Consider the following 18,660-nt stretch of genomic DNA (forward strand, 5'->3'; position numbering starts at 1 on the left):
GTGTTATAAAGCATTATATGGTGGCATTTGCATAATGAGATTTCTCTCTTTTTTGTGAAAGTGACATACAGTTAAGTGTGGTGACCCGTACTCAGAAATCATATTCTGTATTTAACCCATCCAAAGTGCACAGACAGAGCAGTGAATTCATGGCAGTTCTCTCTAACAACTAAGCCACGAACTCTTCTCATATAATCAAGAAATTTAATCAAGATCATACAGTCATCAAAAGCATAAGTCATCTGCTAGATCAAGAGTTGTATCAGCATTGCACAAATGTTTGCTGCAAAACAATAATGCAATTGTATAGAAGCAAATTTGTGAAAACTGTTTAAAGGCTCAAGATATCAACTGAAGCAAATACTCACCACAATTATGGTGAAAAGTTTTTTTTTTATTTTTTTATTTTATTTTATTTTTTCAATTGATTTCGTCCAAGGCTGTGCTTAAAGTCAGTTGTAGTTCTTGTGTTTCTCTTTTCTTCAGTGATGTTGATTGTAAACAGCAGGTGTTCATCACTAATGCATCTTCATTTAATTAGTCACTTAATTATCTCATTAACTTTAACTCTTTGAGGACTTGGGACTTGACTCAAGACTCGTTTGTGACTTGGAAGGAATGACTTGGTTCCTCCTCTGGTGAAATCGGCTGATGAGTTCATGGGTGGAACAAAAATATGGCAGGACTTTTACTCTTTGGCACCTGGACTTCCCACCTCTGCAAATGTTGTTATAGTGTTTTTTTTTCTTTTCTTGCAGGGTCCTCAATCCTCTCCTCTTTGTAATGTAAACATGACACACTCATTTAATCTGACTTTGACCAGTCTCCGAATCAGGAGCTGGAAGAGGGAGGAGTGAGAAAATGAGAAGCACATATAAATCGAGGACAAGCTCCACCCATTACGTCTAGAGAGGAGGAGCTGGACGTCATTTGATTATTTCACTCCTCCCCTCACCATGGCCGCCTACTGTCTAAAAGTCATCTCAGACGAGCTTGTATATTCACACTTCCTAGAGAGCTTCACTGAGCTACTGTACAACAGACCAGCAGCATCTTCAGCTCTTTCTAGCTTTATTACGAAACGTTCAGTGTTTATTATGAATTTTATGTTCTTGTAGCCTACATTTGTATGTGCGTGTGTTTAAATTGCAGCCATTACAAAATTAGGAACTGTTGCCAACTGAAATCATTCAGCGAAATAGCAAAGAAAATATTTGACATGTTTATACTCTTCTGTCTGAGCTTATGGAGTGGTAAGTGTTTATTCTATTCTGTGTATTTTATTTGTCCACATAGCCGACACAAACATGAACTTATTTCCTTCTTTCTTTTTATGTTTTGCAAGACTAAACCTAATACTCTCAACTATTTATTCTTTGTGCTATTTTGTCATTTTTCTTAAAACAGTTTAAATATTACAAAAATGCCATACTCTTATTTGTTGATCAGGTGTGTTTGGTGATGATGCAGTGAAGTCAGAGTCAGTGATGGAGGGAGAATCAGTCACGCTAAACCTTGATGTTAATACAACTAATGAGCTACGGTGGAGCTTTATACACAACAACAACAAGATTCTCATCGCTATTATCGACAGACAGAATGAAAAGAGACCCGTTTATGATGATGTTCTTGGTGGGAGATTCAAAGGCAGACTGAAGCTGGATCAGACTGGATCTCTGATCATCACAAACACCAGAACCACACACTCTGGACTTTATACAGTCACCAGCAGCAGATCAGAGATGCCACTAAACACATTCAGTCTCACTGTTTACGGTGAGCAGAGGATTACTTTATACACATCTTTTGACAATAATCGCTTTCAGAATTATTAAGAATATTCTCAAATGATAGACAATCCTGCGATGATAGATTTATATTCATGTGTATTTTATATAATACTTTTATAGATTTTTTTTCCTCATAACTTTGTTCTCAACTTTTGTTTTCTGCAACTTTATTTACATTTTAAATATAAAATGACAGACAATAAAATGTATCCCCTAATATTTTCAGCTCCTCTGCCTGTTCCTGTCATCAGCAGAGACTCTTCTCAAAATTCATCATCATCATCATCCTCATCTTCATCATCATGTTCATTTCTGTGTTCAGTGTTGAATGTGAGTGATGTGACTCTCTCCTGGTACAAAGGAAACAGTTTATTGTCCAGCATCAGTGTGTCTGATCTCAGCAGAAATCTTTCTTTACATCTGGAGTGTCTGGATGATTTCTACAGCTGTGTGGTGAACAATCCCATCAGAAACCAGACCACACATCTCAACACTGAACTCTGTCAGACATGTTCAGGTATGTCTGTGATAATATTCAGTGTTTATGAACACATTCACTCACACTAACAACACTCTCCTTCACATCCTCCAGACTCTGTATCTCTGATAGTGTTGATCTCTGCTGCTGTTGCTGCTGGTTTTCTGTTGATTGTAGCTGCTGTCGGGATCTTCTGCATCTGCAAGAAAAACAGAAAAACAGACCAAGAAGGCAAATATGGCCTATTTTTACCTACTGCATGTGTGTAAATAATGTAAAACAATAGTTTACAATAATAGTAACAATTGTTTCTGTTATATTTTCTTACAGTTCAGACGGGTGACAGAGAGATCACTTCTGCTGATCCAACATTTTACAAAAAGACATAAATCAGTAAGAGAATTTATTTCTGTCTATGATGTTTCTGTATTATTTTAGCACTGAGTCCAATTCAGGTGTGTGTTTAATGATTTACTCTGCTACATTTATATTGTAGGGTCACACAAGTCCATCAGAGGCTTTACAATATTGTCACATCACAAACTCTAACGTCATCCAAGACTCATCTATTCCCTCCAAAATGGGAAATTATATTATAGACAAATTTTTTACTTAATTAAAATATTTAATGAAATAAAGAAAGAGAGAAATACTGAAATATTCCCTCCATATGTAACACAATCTCATGCCATTTCATAAGTAAATTATGTTCTGGTGAATTGTTTGGTAATTTGTATATATTTGTGAAATCTTATTTTTCTGCTTTCACCCCGTAATGAGAACGTTTACACATGGACCTTCATGCTCACATTTCTGTAATAATGGATGTTTTTGTATGATAACATTCTTCTTTTAGTCACTTAAAACTATATTCCTCTCTCTCTCTCTCTCTATCTATCTATCTATCTATCTATCTATCTATCTATCTATCTATCCATCTACAGTATTGTTCAAAATAATAGCAGTACAATGTGACTAACCAGAATAATCAAGGTTTTTAGTATATTTTTTATTGCTACGTGGCAAACAAGTTACCAGTAGGTTCAGTAGATTCTCAGAAACCAAACAAGACCCAGCATTCATGATATGCACGCTCTTAAGGCTGAGCAATTGGGCAATTAGTTGAAAGGGGTGTGTTAAAAAAAATAGCAGTGTCTACCTTTGACTGTACAAACTCAAAACTATTTTGTACAAAAAAAATTTTTTTTCTGGGATTTAGCAATCCTGTGAATCACTAAACTAATATTTAGTTGTATGACCACAGTTTTTTAAAACTGCTTGACATCTGTGTGGCATGGAGTCAACCAACTTGTGGCACCTCTCAGCTGTTATTCCACTCCATGATTCTTTAACAACATTCCACAATTCATTCACATTTCTTGGTTTTGCTTCAGAAACAGCATTTTTGATATCACCCCACAAGTTCTCAATTGGATTAAGGTCTGGAGATTGGGCTGGCCACTCCATAACATTAATTTTGTTGGTTTGGAACCAAGACTTTGCCCGTTTACTAGTGTGTTTTGGGTCATTGTCTTGTTGAAACAACCATTTCAAGGGCATATCCTCTTCAGCATAGGGCAACATGACCTCTTCAAGTATTTTAACATATGCAAACTGATCCATGATCCCTGGTATGCGATAAATAGGCCCAACACCATAGTAGGAGAAACATGCCCATATCATGATGCTTGCACCTCCATGCTTCACTGTCTTCACGGTGTACTGTGGCTTGAATTCAGAGTTTGGGGGTCGTCTCACAAACTGCCTGTGGCCCTTGGACCCAAAAAGAACAATTTTACTCTCATCAGTCCACAAAATGTTCCTCCATTTCTCTTTAGGCCAGTTGATGTGTTCTTTGGCAAATTGTAACCTCTTCTGCACATGCCTTTTTTTTAACAGAGGGACTTTGCGGGGGATTCTTGAAAATAGATTAGCTTCACACAGACGTCTTCTAACTGTCACAGTACTTACAGGTAACTCCAGACTGTCTTTGATCATCCTGGAGGTGATCATTGGCTGAGCCTTTGCCATTCTGGTTATTCTTCTATCCATTTTGATGGTTGTCTTCCGTTTTCTTCCACGTCTCTCTGGTTTTGCTCTCCATTTTAAGGCATTGGAGATCATTTTAGCTGAACAGCCTATCATTTTTTGCACCTCTTTATAGGTTTTCCCCTCTCTAATCAACTTTTTAATCAAAGTACGCTGTTCTTCTGAACAATGTCTTGAACGACCCATTTTCCTCAGCTTTCAAATGCATGTTTAACCAGTGTTGGCTTCATCCTTAAATAGGGGCCACCTGATTCACACCGGTTTCTTCACAAAATTGATGACCTCAGTGATTGAATGCCACACTGCTATTTTTTTGAACACACCCCTTTCAACTAATTCAACTAATTGCCCAATTGCACAGCCATAAGAGCGTGCATATCATGAATGCTGGGTCTCATTTGTTTCTTGTTCTACTGAACCTACTGGTAACTTGTTTGCCACGTAGCAATAAAAAAATATACGAAAAACCTTGATTATTCTGGTTAGTCACATTGTACTGCTATTATTTTGAACAATACTGTATATATATATATATATATATATATATATATATATATATATATATATATTGGAGTATTCTTGCCATGAAGAGGACCTAGATAAGTTTGATAAATAAGTCGATAAATAAGTCGGTGGATGTTTGTGTTTTCTTTCAGAGAGCTACAGAGCAGGATAATGTGGTGTACGCAGGAGTCTCAAGACGCTGATCAACTCTTGATCAAAATGTGATTCTGTTTTTTGATTACTAACTTTATCCCAAACAGAGAGACAGAATCACATGTTCTTTGTGAATACAGATAAATGCCCATTAAATGTCATTTTGTCATAGTTACACATATATTTGAAAAAAGAAAGTTTACTGTTATTATATCACACTCTCTTCCAGAATATTTTTGTGAGTTTGACTGTCTGTACTCTCTCTTTCTCTCCCCTCGTCCTTTTCCTTCCTCCCTTCTGCGCTCTCTCGCTCTCTCTACTCTTGGTAGTCTTACCTCTCTCTATCTCAATGTCTACACACATCCGCACTCTTGTATATTTCCTCATGAGTTCAGATGTTCAGAACAGGACGGGGGCTATAGGCCCGAAGGTTATTGAGTTTGGTCTTTGCCAGATGTGCTCCTAATATGGTCAGAACTTCCTTCCCATGTTCCCATTTTATATAACATACAGATGTAATCTTTATCCTACAGGATCTAGAAGTAGCAGGAAAAGAAAAACCCTTTGTTTGTTAGACATTCCTATTTGATGTAGTGTATGATTCTTATTGGATAAACCCCTACACCACCCCTGACAGTGTATCTGTATATTCTACTGATGTAATAATAAAGTTTGAAGAAGTTTGTGAACAGACAATTGGCTTCATGTTCATAATTCTTTCCATGGGCCCATGCACGGACTGAGAATAGTCGGATGGCATGGAAAGATAAAAAAATGAAATATATATTTAACAACTGTAAAAGGGGATTTTCACAGTGATGTCTAGAACTTTTATTTTTAAGAATGTGTGACAGGGCTGGCCTGGAGTTCAAATTCAGCCCTGGAAAAATCACACCCATTGTCTAAGATTTCCCTATGAATGTTTTTCTGGAGTTAGGGTCTTAAAATAGGACAGAAACAAATAAAGAAAAATATATTATTGAAAAGACTGCATTTTTTTCTCATAGCAATGCACAATTGACAGTGAAACAGATTTTGAGCTGTAGAATGCAGTAAAGTAAATTCAATCTTGATGCATGTTTGTATTTGTCAAATTTTGTTTTTGTTAATGAAGAGACAACAATAATTTCCAAATGAACAATAAACTAAATTAAACTCCTTAATAACAATATAATTTTTAAGTTAGTTTCTAATTAATTTAAGACACTGATGTTAATATTTCATCTTTAACATTTTGCTTTAACTATTCAAATTTATTAGAACTAAACAGAAGAAAACATTTAACTTAATTTATGAAATCCAGGCTTTAAAGCTCCTTTAAAAGGTTTTTGAACAGTAAGATTTTTTTTTAAATAATTTTCTTCTGCTCTCCAAGCCTGCATTTATTTAATCCAAAGTTATGTCTGTGATCAAAGCTGAATCGTCAGCATCATTACAGCAGTCTTCAGTGTCACATGATGATTTGGTGCCCGAGAAACATTTATTATCATTATTATTATTATTATCATCAATATTTAAAACAGTTCATTTTCTTAGGAATTTTTGACAAATAGAAAGATTTAAAGATCAGCATTTATCTGAAATAAAAATCTTTTGTAACATTATACACCATTCAAAAGACATTTATAATGTTAAAAAAGATTTCTATTTCAGATGCATGCTGTTCTTCTGAACCTTGTATTCATCAAAGAAACCTAAACATTCGATTATTTTCTAAATAATAATAATAATAATAATACAGTAATACTACTAATAATAAATGTTCAAAAACTTTTGACTGGTAGTGTATAATTTAAAATGTAATTAAAAAAACGTATTAAATTTTTTAAATAAGTATCATTTAAAAATTAAATTGCTATAATGAAAAGTTGCCATAGTTCTTGCCTAGAATCCAGAATTTAACTATTCTATTCGTAAGATCATGATAGTCAGCTAAAATCATGCTTAGCATTACGTATGGTCTCTAAAAAAAAAATCCTAAACATGTCTAGAAACTAAGAAAACAGTCTCTCAAAAATGACATCACTTTTGGAAGAGAGTGCAAAAGCTTTGAAATATATATATATATATATATATATATATATATATATATATATATAACCGCAGGTCTCATTTATTCACTCAACAAACAAGATACTCAACACTGCTCTTATGTTAAAAATAAGGTGGATAAAAATCTCCCTTGCTTCAGTGATCAGTCCATTACTCAACCGACCCGCCGGGAGTGTGCTAGTGCTCCTGACAGCCCGTATAGGATTATATTACTGCAAAAAATAATAAAAATCAAATCACCTGCCTAAAGAAAACCCTGAATTAATGATGATCTGCCCCTGACTGTGACTGTCAAAGTATCACTGTTGTTTCAAATGTACTTCAACTTTGTCACAGTTAAAGCTTATGAACATTCATGTGATAATAAAAACAAGGTCAAAAGGTGAAACATTATGACATTATCCTGGTTAAAAATGTGATATTAATGGATTATAATAAGTGGCTTTTGGGCAGTGTTTTTGTCTTATTTATATTTGTGTTAATATCAATATTTTTGTCAGTTCTGTGTGTCTCTGCTGATGCACATGTTTCTGCTGGAGTGCCACCTAGTGGATGAAGAAGTTATTTCACTAACAGCTCCTCAGTCACATATTTACGGAAGTTCTAAGCGGCCATGGATTATAATTTGTTTCCTTCCTGTTTTCTGGTTATAACAACTTATTTTTCTCATTATCTCGACATAACGAAAGTTGTTTTCTCATTATAACGACTTAATTTTCTCATCATCTCTATATAACGAGAGTCGTTTTCTCCTTATAATTATTTAATTTTCTCATCATCTAGACATAACTAAAGTTTTCTCGTTATAATGACTTAATTTACTCGTTATCTCGACATAACAAAAGTTGTTTTCTCTTTATAACAACTTAATTTTCTCGTTATCTCAACATAAAGAAAGTAGTTTTCTCATTATAACGACTTAATTTTCTCGTCATCTCGACATAACGAAAGTTGTTTTCTCGTTATAACGACTTAATTTTCTCGTCATCTCGACATAACGGAAGTTGTTTTCTCGTTATAACGACTTAATTTTCTTGTCATCTCGAAATAACGAGGAGTTGTTTTCTCGTTATAAAGAATAAATTTTCTCGACATAGTGAAACTTGTTTTCTCGTTATAACGACTTAATTTCCTCGTCATCTCGACATAACGAAAGTTGTTTTCTTGTTATAACGACTTAATTTTCTCATCATCTCGACATAATGAAAGTTGTTTTCTCATTATAATGACTTAATTTTCTCATCATCTTGACATAATGAAAATTGTTTTCTCGTTATAACGACTTAATTTTCTCTTCATCTCGACATAACGAAAGTTGTTTTCTTGTTATAACGACTTAATTTTCTCGTCATCTCGACATAACTAAAGTTGTTTTCTCGTTATAACGACTTAATTTCTCAACATAACAAAAGTTGTTTTCTTGCTTTAATGACTTAATTTTCTTGTCATCTCGAAATAACGAAAGTTGTTTTCTCGTTATAAAGAATACATTTTCTCGACATAGTGAAACTTGTTTTCTCGTTATAACGACTTAATTTCCTCATCATCTCGACATAACGAAAGTTGTTTTCTCATTATAATGACTTAATTTTCTCATCATCTTGACATAACGAAAATTGTTTTCTCATTATAATGACTTAATTTTCTCATCATCTTGACATAACGAAAATTGTTTTCTCGTTATAACGACTTAATTTTCTCGTCATCTCGACATAACGAAAGTTGTTTTCTCGTTATAATGACTTAATTTTCTCGACATAGCGAAAGTTGTTTTCTCGTTATGATGACTTAATTTTCTTATCATCTCGACATAACGAAAGTTGTTTTCTCGTTATAGAGACTTAATTTTCTCATCATCTCGACATAACGCAAGTTGTCTTCTCATTATAATGACTTAATTTTATCGTAATCTTGACATAATGAAAGTTGTTTTCTCGTTATAACGACTTAATTTTCTCATCATCTCGACATAACAAAAGTTGTTTTCTCGTTATAACTAGTGCATTATGTGCAGACAGAGACATGCAAAGTTTTCGACTGCTTAACACAACACAAAGTAACACAACACAAAGTACCGATAAAAATACAGTTAAAGTACCGGACCGTTAAGCAGAATCGTTAAGAGTAGTAATACTGTTAAAACCTTTACGATACCCATCCCTAGTTACAACGACTTAATGTTCTCGTTATCTCGACATAACGAAAGTTGTTTTCTCATTATAACGACTTAATTTTCTCGTTATCTCGTTATCTCGTTATCTCGTTATCTCGTTATCTCGTTATCTCGTTATCTCGTTATCTCGATATCTCGATGTTCGCAGTGTTGCCATTTAAACATGTTAATTACAAAAACAAAACTTTTGGTGTAGTGTCTCTAGAAAAATCAACAGTGATTGATCAGCCTTTATTTATTTACAGTATTGTAGGCGTTATTAACTAAGCGAAGCAAAATTTGCTGAGATATAGGCTAAAGTAAGAGCGCCTGCATGGTTGTCCATCAGATGCTTGTCAAAGAGTTCACTGAGTTTGTTACTATAGCAACAGTAAAAACACTCATGTTGTGAAAACGACTTTCGTTATGTCGAGATAACGAGAAAATTAAGTCGTTATAATGAGAAAGCGACTATGGTTATGTCGCACACTCTGTTTAAATCTAGATTAAAAAAATCTCTTTCACCAAGCATTCGAATAATTTATCTCTTAAATTGTGACTTCAGTTGGATCTGATCAAATGCACATTCTTATTGTTTAGCTTGGGTTAAACGTATTAATTTTACTTTGTTGGAACAGCAGCTATGCCAATGATGTCTCTGTTTGTTTCTCTGTTTTGCCTGTTTTACTAGGATTTACACAAGCTTCAGTCTGGATCCAGAACACCTGAGAAGAGATGATTCTGACCCTCAGAGGACCCCAGATAATGCTAACCCTGAATCAATGATGCTAACCCTGAATCAACAAACGGAACTAACAAATATTGATACAAGTTTGACTGCATCATATTATAATTGCTGATAATAATGTTCATCGTCTGGCTGACTACATCTTGTATTAATTGTTCGGAAAAATCCTGTCACATGCACACAAACTGACAGTCACCACTTATAACCTACTATATATTGTAGAAATGTAATTATCTGTAAAGTTGCTTTGTAACTATTTGCATCGTAAAAAGTGCTCTACAAATAAACTTGAATTGAATTGAACTAAGATAATGAGAAAATTATGTCGTTACAACGAGAAAACAAGAAGGAAAAAATAATTATGCTTAGAACTTCCGTACATATTCAATTTTATAATGAAAAAGTAAACGCTGATATGCATCTGTATTTCATATTTATATTTTTCATTTATTTAACCTGTTTCTGTAGTATGTTAAATAAACATGCTTTGATATATTCTTTAAATATATTCTTTAGGCCTCTTTCCTCATCTGAGTATCAAAGAGTAGCAAACATTGCATCATAAGCATTTGTACCATCATTCGTCTCTTGCTTTATAAATTCTGAAATCTAATATAACAAATGTTAAAACTATTGAAATCTCAAATATAAAAAGTGTTTATTCAGAATAAAGTGTCTAGCTTTCACATGAGCACTCAAAAAGACCAATCTAACCATTGAGAATAGAGATCTATACAGGATGAGCCTCTGGAAATAACATCCACTGCTTCTTATGATATAAAACAAAATCCTTTCTATTTATATGTGTATATATAAGTTTTATTTTAATTACTTAGATATATATCATGAGTTTGCACAGTGTAGTTCATCATGACTATTTAACACATTCTTTTTATATATTCATGTCTATTCATGTCTGATCAAGTATCTCCATTGTCCTTCAGTGTTTTTTATTGTATTTTATTTTTTTCACTTTTGTTGAGTTTTGGTCCAGTGGTTTTCTGCTCTCCACAAACCACAGTGAAACACCACTGAGCAATAAACCACCGACATCAGCTCCATCAGTCACTGAATCACCACAAGAAACAATTTCAGCAAGAGATCTGAATCTGAATACTTTACAAGAACAAAACATACATTTTGTACAAATCTTCTGGAATATTATGTACCAGTGCACATGTACTGTGTCTGGCAACAGACTGTCGCCTTAGGATATAAGTGAAATCCAATTTCACAGTAATGTACCAAATGACATCATGAAGGTTTCCACTGGGAGACATTAGCAGGACACATGGAGCGAGCTTCCACTGCTATGTTGATCATAATTGGCCAATTAACATACCAGTTCTCCAAACTAATAGACTGCAAAGATGATATCAAAAGCTTGATGTCTAGTCATTTACTTAATTCAGGCCAAAAAAATCCAAAAACAACAATTTGACCAAATGTAATGTATGAAACCCATCTACAATAGTCATTTGAAAGACACATTTCTAGTACTTGCAAAACAGCACTCTTCCACGGATTACTGTTTGAAACAACACTGAAACAACATCTCGTGCTAAATGGTTATAAGTAGGTTAAGAATATTATTAGAAGTCATTGTTGAAATAGTAAATCTCAATCTCCTTTGACCTTTCGTAGGCTAAACATTTGACCTTTCATAAGCTAAACATTTAGGACTCAGAGGTTCTACCGTCAATTCTTGAAAATTATGCAAACAGTTCTTTGCTACCATGCTCTTTATACACATTAGGATCTCTGATTTGATTCTTAGGTCAGTTTTTGTCCACTAGAGGAAAGAAATGATCTGCTCAGATGTTCTCCATGATTCACACTGCATGGCGTCTCTCGTCTCATTAAACTGAACTCGTCTCCTGCTGCTCCTTTTCCCCTTTCTCTTGTTTTTCTGTGGAAACAACATCTAAAGACGATGACGGAAATTGAAACAGACAGAGAAACAGTGTTGCTGAAACATATGATTTTACAGCAATGAAGCTGCTCAACCAATCAGATTCAAGGTCTAGAACTGTTGCGTAAACATAATGTTATTAAAATAAATGATGCTTCACTCACCTGTGACATCTATATTGAATCTCCTGAATGTGATCTTTAGGCTGTTGATGATCTGGAGTTTAAAATGTCCAGAGTCTGTGGTTCTGATGTCTGTGATGGTCAGAGATCCACGCTCATCATCCAGCTGCAGTCTGTCACTAAAAATCTCAGTTGTTCTTGAATCCTTTATAGCAACGAGACGGTTTTCAGCTCCAAACGTCCACAGTATTAGATCACCGGTCTACTTTGTGCGTCCTCACTTCATGTCACAACAGCAAACAGAAACAGAGAAATACAGAAGAAAATAAAGTGGTAATTAGTTTGCAGTGTTACCATTACATATGTTAGATGACATTTCTAACCTACTTTGGCACTTTCAAAGATAACTAGAAATAACTTCCTTTCCATTTTGTATTGTTCAGTTATCTTACTGACAGCTAACATAATGAGACCCGAAGGCACTGAATGGATGCCATTATCTAAAATATCTCAAGAAAAATTATTCATGATTCATGTTCATGCTTTTTTCCCTACATAATTCATGAACTATTACACCTTTTATCTCTTAAATTACTGACTTTATTTTCAGAACCTTTTTTTCCTTATAAGGTGAGAACATTATTTTTGAAAACTTTCTTTTTTTGTTTTACATGGCAGTAACTACAATTAAAAGTAATTAAAATAGGGTTTAATTTTAGGCTTCATTTATATGCTTCAAGTGACCCAATTCTTTATTTTTTTCCAATTATTATTGTTTTCCTCCCGTGTGGCACAGATAGGATATGGTCCATGACCATGTGAGCAGAAAAAAAAAAAAAAAAAAAAAAACTTTTCACAGGTTTTCTGATATTGTCTGAAACTGGGTCACTGGGTCACAAGGACAAAAACACACTAAATGAGTCCAGGGGTGTGACATTACTCCCCCCTCCCGGAAGGTACGTCCACGCACCGTATAAACAACAGAGGGAGGTGTGAGTGGGAACTTAGGAGGAGGTTGTAGTGGAGGACGAACTCCCGGGAGGGAGCCAGCAGACAGAAACCACAGAGGAAGGAGCCAGGGAGGAGATAGGAGGGACCTGGAGCAGGAGGAATCCAGCAGGACCCAGGTCACAGCCATAATGGCCCAAAGTGGAGCCGACGGTGGGTGGAGTCATGTACAGTACAGACCAAAATTTGGAAACATTACTATTTTTAATGTTTTTGAAAGAAGTTTCTTCTGCTCATCAAGCCTGCATTTATTTGACCAAAAAGACAGAATTTTTATTATTTATTATTTATTATTATATATTATTACAATTTAAAATAATTGTTTTTACATTTATTATACTTTAAATTATCATTTATTTCCGTGATGAAAAGCTGAATTTTTAGGATCATTATCGCATGATCCTTTAGAAATCATTCTAATATGATGATTCATTATCAAAGTTGGAAACAGTTCTGCTGCTTAATATTTTTTCAGAACATGTTATACTTTTTTTAGGATACTTTGATGAATAAAAGTAAAAAAAAAAATATATATATATATATATATATATTTTGTAATAATAATATACATTACTGGTCAGTAATTTGGGGTCAGTAATTTTTTTCTTTCTTTTTTTTTTAATAAAATCAAAACTTTTATTCAGCAAGGATGTGTTAAAAAGTGATAGTAAAGAAAATATATTATTATTAAAAAAATATATATTTTGAATAAATGCAGTTCTTTTGAACCTTTTATTCATCAAATATATTAGACAGCAGAACTGTTTCCAACACTCATAATAAATCAGAATATTAGAATGATTTCTAAATGATCATGTGATAGACTGATGTTACATGTGACACTGAAGGCTGGAGTGAATGATGCTGAAAATTCAGCTTTGCATCACAGGAATAAATTATTATTTTTAAAGTATATTCAAATAGAAAACTATTATTTTAAGTTGTTATAATATTTCACAATATTACAGTTTTTTTCTGTATTTTTGATCAAATAAATGCAGGCTTGATGAACACAAGAAACTTCTTTCAAAAACATGAAAAATAGTAATGTTTCCAAACTTTTGGTCTGTACTGTAGGAGGAATGGCCGTAGACTCCAGGGGGCCGAGCAACGGTGGCGGAGCGGGTGGAGGAGGAGCCCGAGGCAGAGACGGAGAGCTGAAGAGCCAGGTTGTAGGATCTGGAGGGGGAACTGATGGTTCTGGCGACCGACACGGAGATGTGGATCCGGAAGGCCGGATCTGTGTAAAAACTGTTTTAAATACAGTTTTTAACTGTATTTAAAATAAAAATAAAAATAAAGCTGAGTAAACACTTGCATTTTTACAATAAGTGTGTCGCATCAGGTAATGAAAAGTTTGAAACACACTTGTGGTCTTCATCCTCACTTGAACACTTGGGCCAAATACAGGAAATCTTCATAGAAGCTGGCTTCATAGCTGGCTTCTTTACAGGAGTAGGGACCACAACTGCTTTACATAAGATCAATGTGTTAGCCTGGCAGGTTTTGTCATTGGGAAATGATACTGCCCAAGCACTAGGTTTAATTACAGAAGAACTGAAGAAGATGAGAGAAGCAGTTGTTCAGAATAGACTTGTCCTCGACCTATTGACCTCGCAGCAAAGAGGAGTTTGTAAAATGTTGGGACTATCTTGTTGTTCAGTGCAAACAATTGCTGCATATGTTATGTAGTATATGTTATCCGGAAACAGAACTTATATGTCTGATCTCGAAGGCTAGAATATCCTTTTATTCTAACAGAAAGTATTTCCATTCTCTTATTTTATTGAGAAGTCATAGTCTATTCAGTCTGTGAAGGGAGGAGCTACTGGAGGAGGAGTTTATTCACACTCACTGCAGAGATTCACTGAAGCACTTTCTTATAAAGTATTCTCAAAAGTCAGAACTCCATTATTATAATCTCTTGTGAAACACTTAAGAAAATGTTTGAGATGTTTGTTTTCTTCTGCTTGTGGAGTCTGCAGGGTAAATATTATGGCTTCAGTTCTGTTTGTATGATCAAATATCTGTCTATCTATCTAAAGTACTCAAGTAGGTTTTTGTTCATTATGAACGTTCCCCTTGGTCCCTTTCAGTATGAGGTTCAATTTATTATTAATTATTCAAATATCATAAACTCAAATTGGTGCAAAGTGAAGTGTTATTTTGCATTGACAAAAAGTTGATCGTTTTGTTTAAACAAGTCATTTAAAAGGTCAAACCATTATTCTGAGTAACAGTTATTGTTTGTTGATCAGGTGTGTTTGGTGTTGATGCAGTTCAGTCAGTGTCAGTGACGGAGGGAGATTCTGTCTCTCTAAATGTGACTGATGTACAGACGAATGATGAGATCGAGTGGAGGTTTGGCGGAATCCTCATTGCTGAAAGAACAAAATGAGCACATTTTATTATGATAGTGCTGATGGGAGATTCAGAGACAGACTGAAGCTGCACTGAAAAAAGTAATAAGTCAATTTACTTAATTTTTATTTGGCAAGTTTTTGCACAAGCATTTTTCAAGTAAATTTAACACATTTGGAAATTAAGTAAATCCAGAGGTGAGAAGTCCAGGGGCCAAAGAGTAAAAGTCCTGCCATATTTCTTTTCCACCCATGAACTCACCAGACGATTTCACCAGAGGAGGAACCAAGTCATTCCTTCCAAGTCACAAACGAGTCTTGAGTCAAATCCCAAGTCCTCAAAGAGTTAAAGTTAATGAGATAATTAAGTGACTAATTAAATGAAGATGCATTAGTGAAGAACACCTGCTGTTTACAATCAACATCACTGAAGAAAAGAGAAACACAAGAACTACAACTGACTTTAAGCACAGCCTTGGATGAAATCAATTGAAAAAAAAAAAAAAAAAAAAAAAAAAAACCTTTGCCACCATAATAGTGGTAAGTATTTGCTTCAGTTGATATCTTTAGCCTTTAAGTGGTTTTCACAAATTCGCTTCTATACAATTGCATTGTTGTTTTGCAGCAAACATTTGTGCAATGCTGGTACAACTCTTGATCTAGCAGGTGACTTATGCTTTTGATGACTGTATGATCTTGATTAAATTTCTTGATTATATGAGAAGAGTTCGTGGCTTAGTTGTTAGAGAGAACTGCCGTGAATTCACTGCTCTGTCTGTGCACTTTGGGTGGGTTAAATACAGAATATGATTTCTGAGTACGGGTCACCACACTTAACTGTATGTCACTTTCACAAAAAAGAGAGGAATCTAATTATGCAAATGCCACCATATAATGCTTTATAACACTCAATATTAAGAAAAAAAATTGGATTTAGGCATTTAGCCATGAACATTTATCATGTGATCCTCAACAGTGGTGAAAATTATTATTCATACTGCAGTGCATTATGGGAGTAATTCATGTATTGCAACATGAAGCATTTTGTTGATTGTAACAATTGTAGAGATTAATATGCTGGTTCTTGATATCTGTGTGTGTGTCTAAAAAGCACTGGAGTTCAAACTTTTATATGTGTTACAAATAAAATAAAAAATCCATATCCTGTAAATATTAGAGCAATGCTTTTTTTGTTGTGCATGCTGTAGTTTCACTGGAATTATTCAAAACCTAGACATGTGATAAGAAAGAAGACAAAAATATTTGAGATATAGTTAAACCAGCTCATTGTAACTATATGTTCTTCATATATCACAGTTCTGTCTTCTCCACAACAACCCATGCAGAGCTACAGAGAGAGATCTAGCACAACAAGTCAAGGGTCAAGAGCACAATTAAACCAAACACTGATCTCCATGATGGTGGCATCTTTTTAACCAATAAAACATCCACATCTGATCCTCTGTAATTCTCAATAACAGCAGATGTTAATCATTAATGCACAATCATCATTTAATTAGTCTCTTAATTATCTCATTAACTTTAACTCTTTGAGGACTTGGGACTTGGAAGGAATGACTTGGTTCCTCCTCTGGTGAAATCGGCTGATGAGTTCATGGGTGGAACAAAAATATGGCCGGACTTTTACTCTTTGGCCCCTGGACTTCCCACCTCTGATCAAAGGAGCTCACGCATTCAGAAATTCTGCTTCCCCTTCATATCTGTCACAATAAATTTCATTACATTTTTAATTACAGTTACATTTATTTATTTATTTTAGTTTAAAAAAAACATAAAACAAACGTATTTGAATAGGGCACTTTGCTTTATTAATTAATAAAGCAATATTTATTAATATGTATTATTCATAATAAATATTATAGATAAAAAAAAAAAAACTCCCAAGAAGAATTATTATTTTAATGTTATCAATTTTATTGAGGCCAGTGATACATTACAGTCCAAAAAGAGGAGATTTGTCTGTTTTAAATAAATTTTTTGAATGTATCAAAAACCTTTATCGACACCTGCTTCAACAATTCTTTAAAATAATTAGTTTCAGAACATAATTACTAAAAGAACACTGTGTGAAATTCCAGTTTATTAACCCTCATGTGGTGTTCGGGTCAATTTGACCCGGAGAAGATTTTCTTTTTCCCGAAAATAATAGTTAATGTTATCGCTTTGAACTGAAACTTAGTGACTTTGTTCCCAAAGGGTATAACTAAAACTAAAAAATTTTTGGGAAATTTTATTACTTTTTTGTGGGGGTTTTGTTACCTTGTTACACTTGTGGTGTTCCCGGTCAAAAATGACCGGCCTATAAAAAATTGCTTATAAATCACTCATTATACCATATTTTCACCCAATCTTGGATTCAATCTTTTTGTCAACTTGTTCTCTTTCAATTAGGACTGGTTTTATATTTCTGTTTGCATCTGATTAATCGTGGGCCTCATTTATCTGAGAGTAGGCATCTCATTTTTTGAGTAAAACACAAATAATTTATGAGTAAATTTGGAAATATGAAAAAAAATTATGAAAAAAATGGCTACTGTTGATCACACTAGTCTACTCTAATGTTTCACCAGGAATTTTGTTTTGAAACTTTTGTTTTGTAAAAATATTGCACATAGTCACACTTGTGATGTTCCCGGTCAAAAATGACCGGCCTATAAAAAATAGCTTATAAATCACTCATTATACCATATTTTCACCCAATCTTGGATTCAATCTTTTTGTCAACTTGTTCTCTTTCAATTAGGACTGGTTTTATATTTCTGTTTGCATCTGATTAATCGTGGGCCTCATTTATCTGAGAGTAGGCCATGGTCAAAAATGGTCACAATGGCCGACCATTGAAAGTGAATGGGAGAGACTGAAAATAACAGAACAATTTAGTTTTCAGGAGCATGTTCATTATTTTCATGTACACATATGAGGATATGTGCTTGCAAACATCGAGCCCTTGGACCTGTGCATGTATCGATACATTTATACACACGCTACCCAGACACACACACGTTAAAACACACAAACTTTTTTTGAGTATTACACAAGGAAAACCTTCAGGAGGAGGCTGTTCCTAGAAGAGCTGGGGAAATCCATGGTCACCCCCCTGATACAGAGGCGCCAAAATATACCCAGAGCACTGCCCTCTGCTACATTGGTGAGAGACATACAAACACCAGAACCAGGTCCTTCAGCTGGCACAGGCAAAGATGAGAAACGAAAGATGCACTTTGTGTGCCCCAAAATATGTGAAAACAGGCACTGTCTGTTTCAAATGCAGAGCGCACATTTGCAAGGCACATACATTATACTGTTGTCAG

The 18,660-nt window shown here is 34.4% G+C and overlaps 1 protein-coding gene across 4 annotated transcripts; it reads left to right on the top strand.

Annotated features, from left to right (window-relative positions):
* The first annotated feature begins 949 nt into the window (after nt 1-949).
* On the top strand, nt 950-11,764 carry LOC113092905 (hepatocyte cell adhesion molecule-like). Of its 4 annotated transcripts, none has more exons than XM_026258677.1 (6): nt 950-1,253; nt 1,450-1,776; nt 2,017-2,307; nt 2,383-2,499; nt 2,599-2,661; nt 9,870-11,764. In XM_026258677.1, the coding sequence occupies exons 1-5, from the start codon at nt 1,130-1,132 to the stop codon at nt 2,655-2,657; spliced, it is 918 nt and encodes a 305-aa protein (XP_026114462.1). In that variant the 5' UTR covers nt 950-1,129; the 3' UTR covers nt 2,658-2,661; nt 9,870-11,764. The 4 variants fall into 4 exon arrangements, with proteins under 4 accessions (XP_026114462.1, XP_026114459.1, XP_026114461.1 ...); XM_026258674.1 differs by lacking the exon at nt 9,870-11,764 and adding an exon at nt 4,974-5,668; XM_026258676.1 differs by lacking the exon at nt 9,870-11,764 and adding an exon at nt 2,765-3,134.
* Nucleotides 11,765-18,660: the final 6,896 nt, after the last annotated feature.

This window comes from Carassius auratus, unplaced genomic scaffold (genome assembly GCF_003368295.1).
Source record: "Carassius auratus strain Wakin unplaced genomic scaffold, ASM336829v1 scaf_tig00214737, whole genome shotgun sequence".
In the NCBI taxonomy this organism is placed as follows: Eukaryota; Metazoa; Chordata; class Actinopteri; order Cypriniformes; family Cyprinidae; genus Carassius; species Carassius auratus.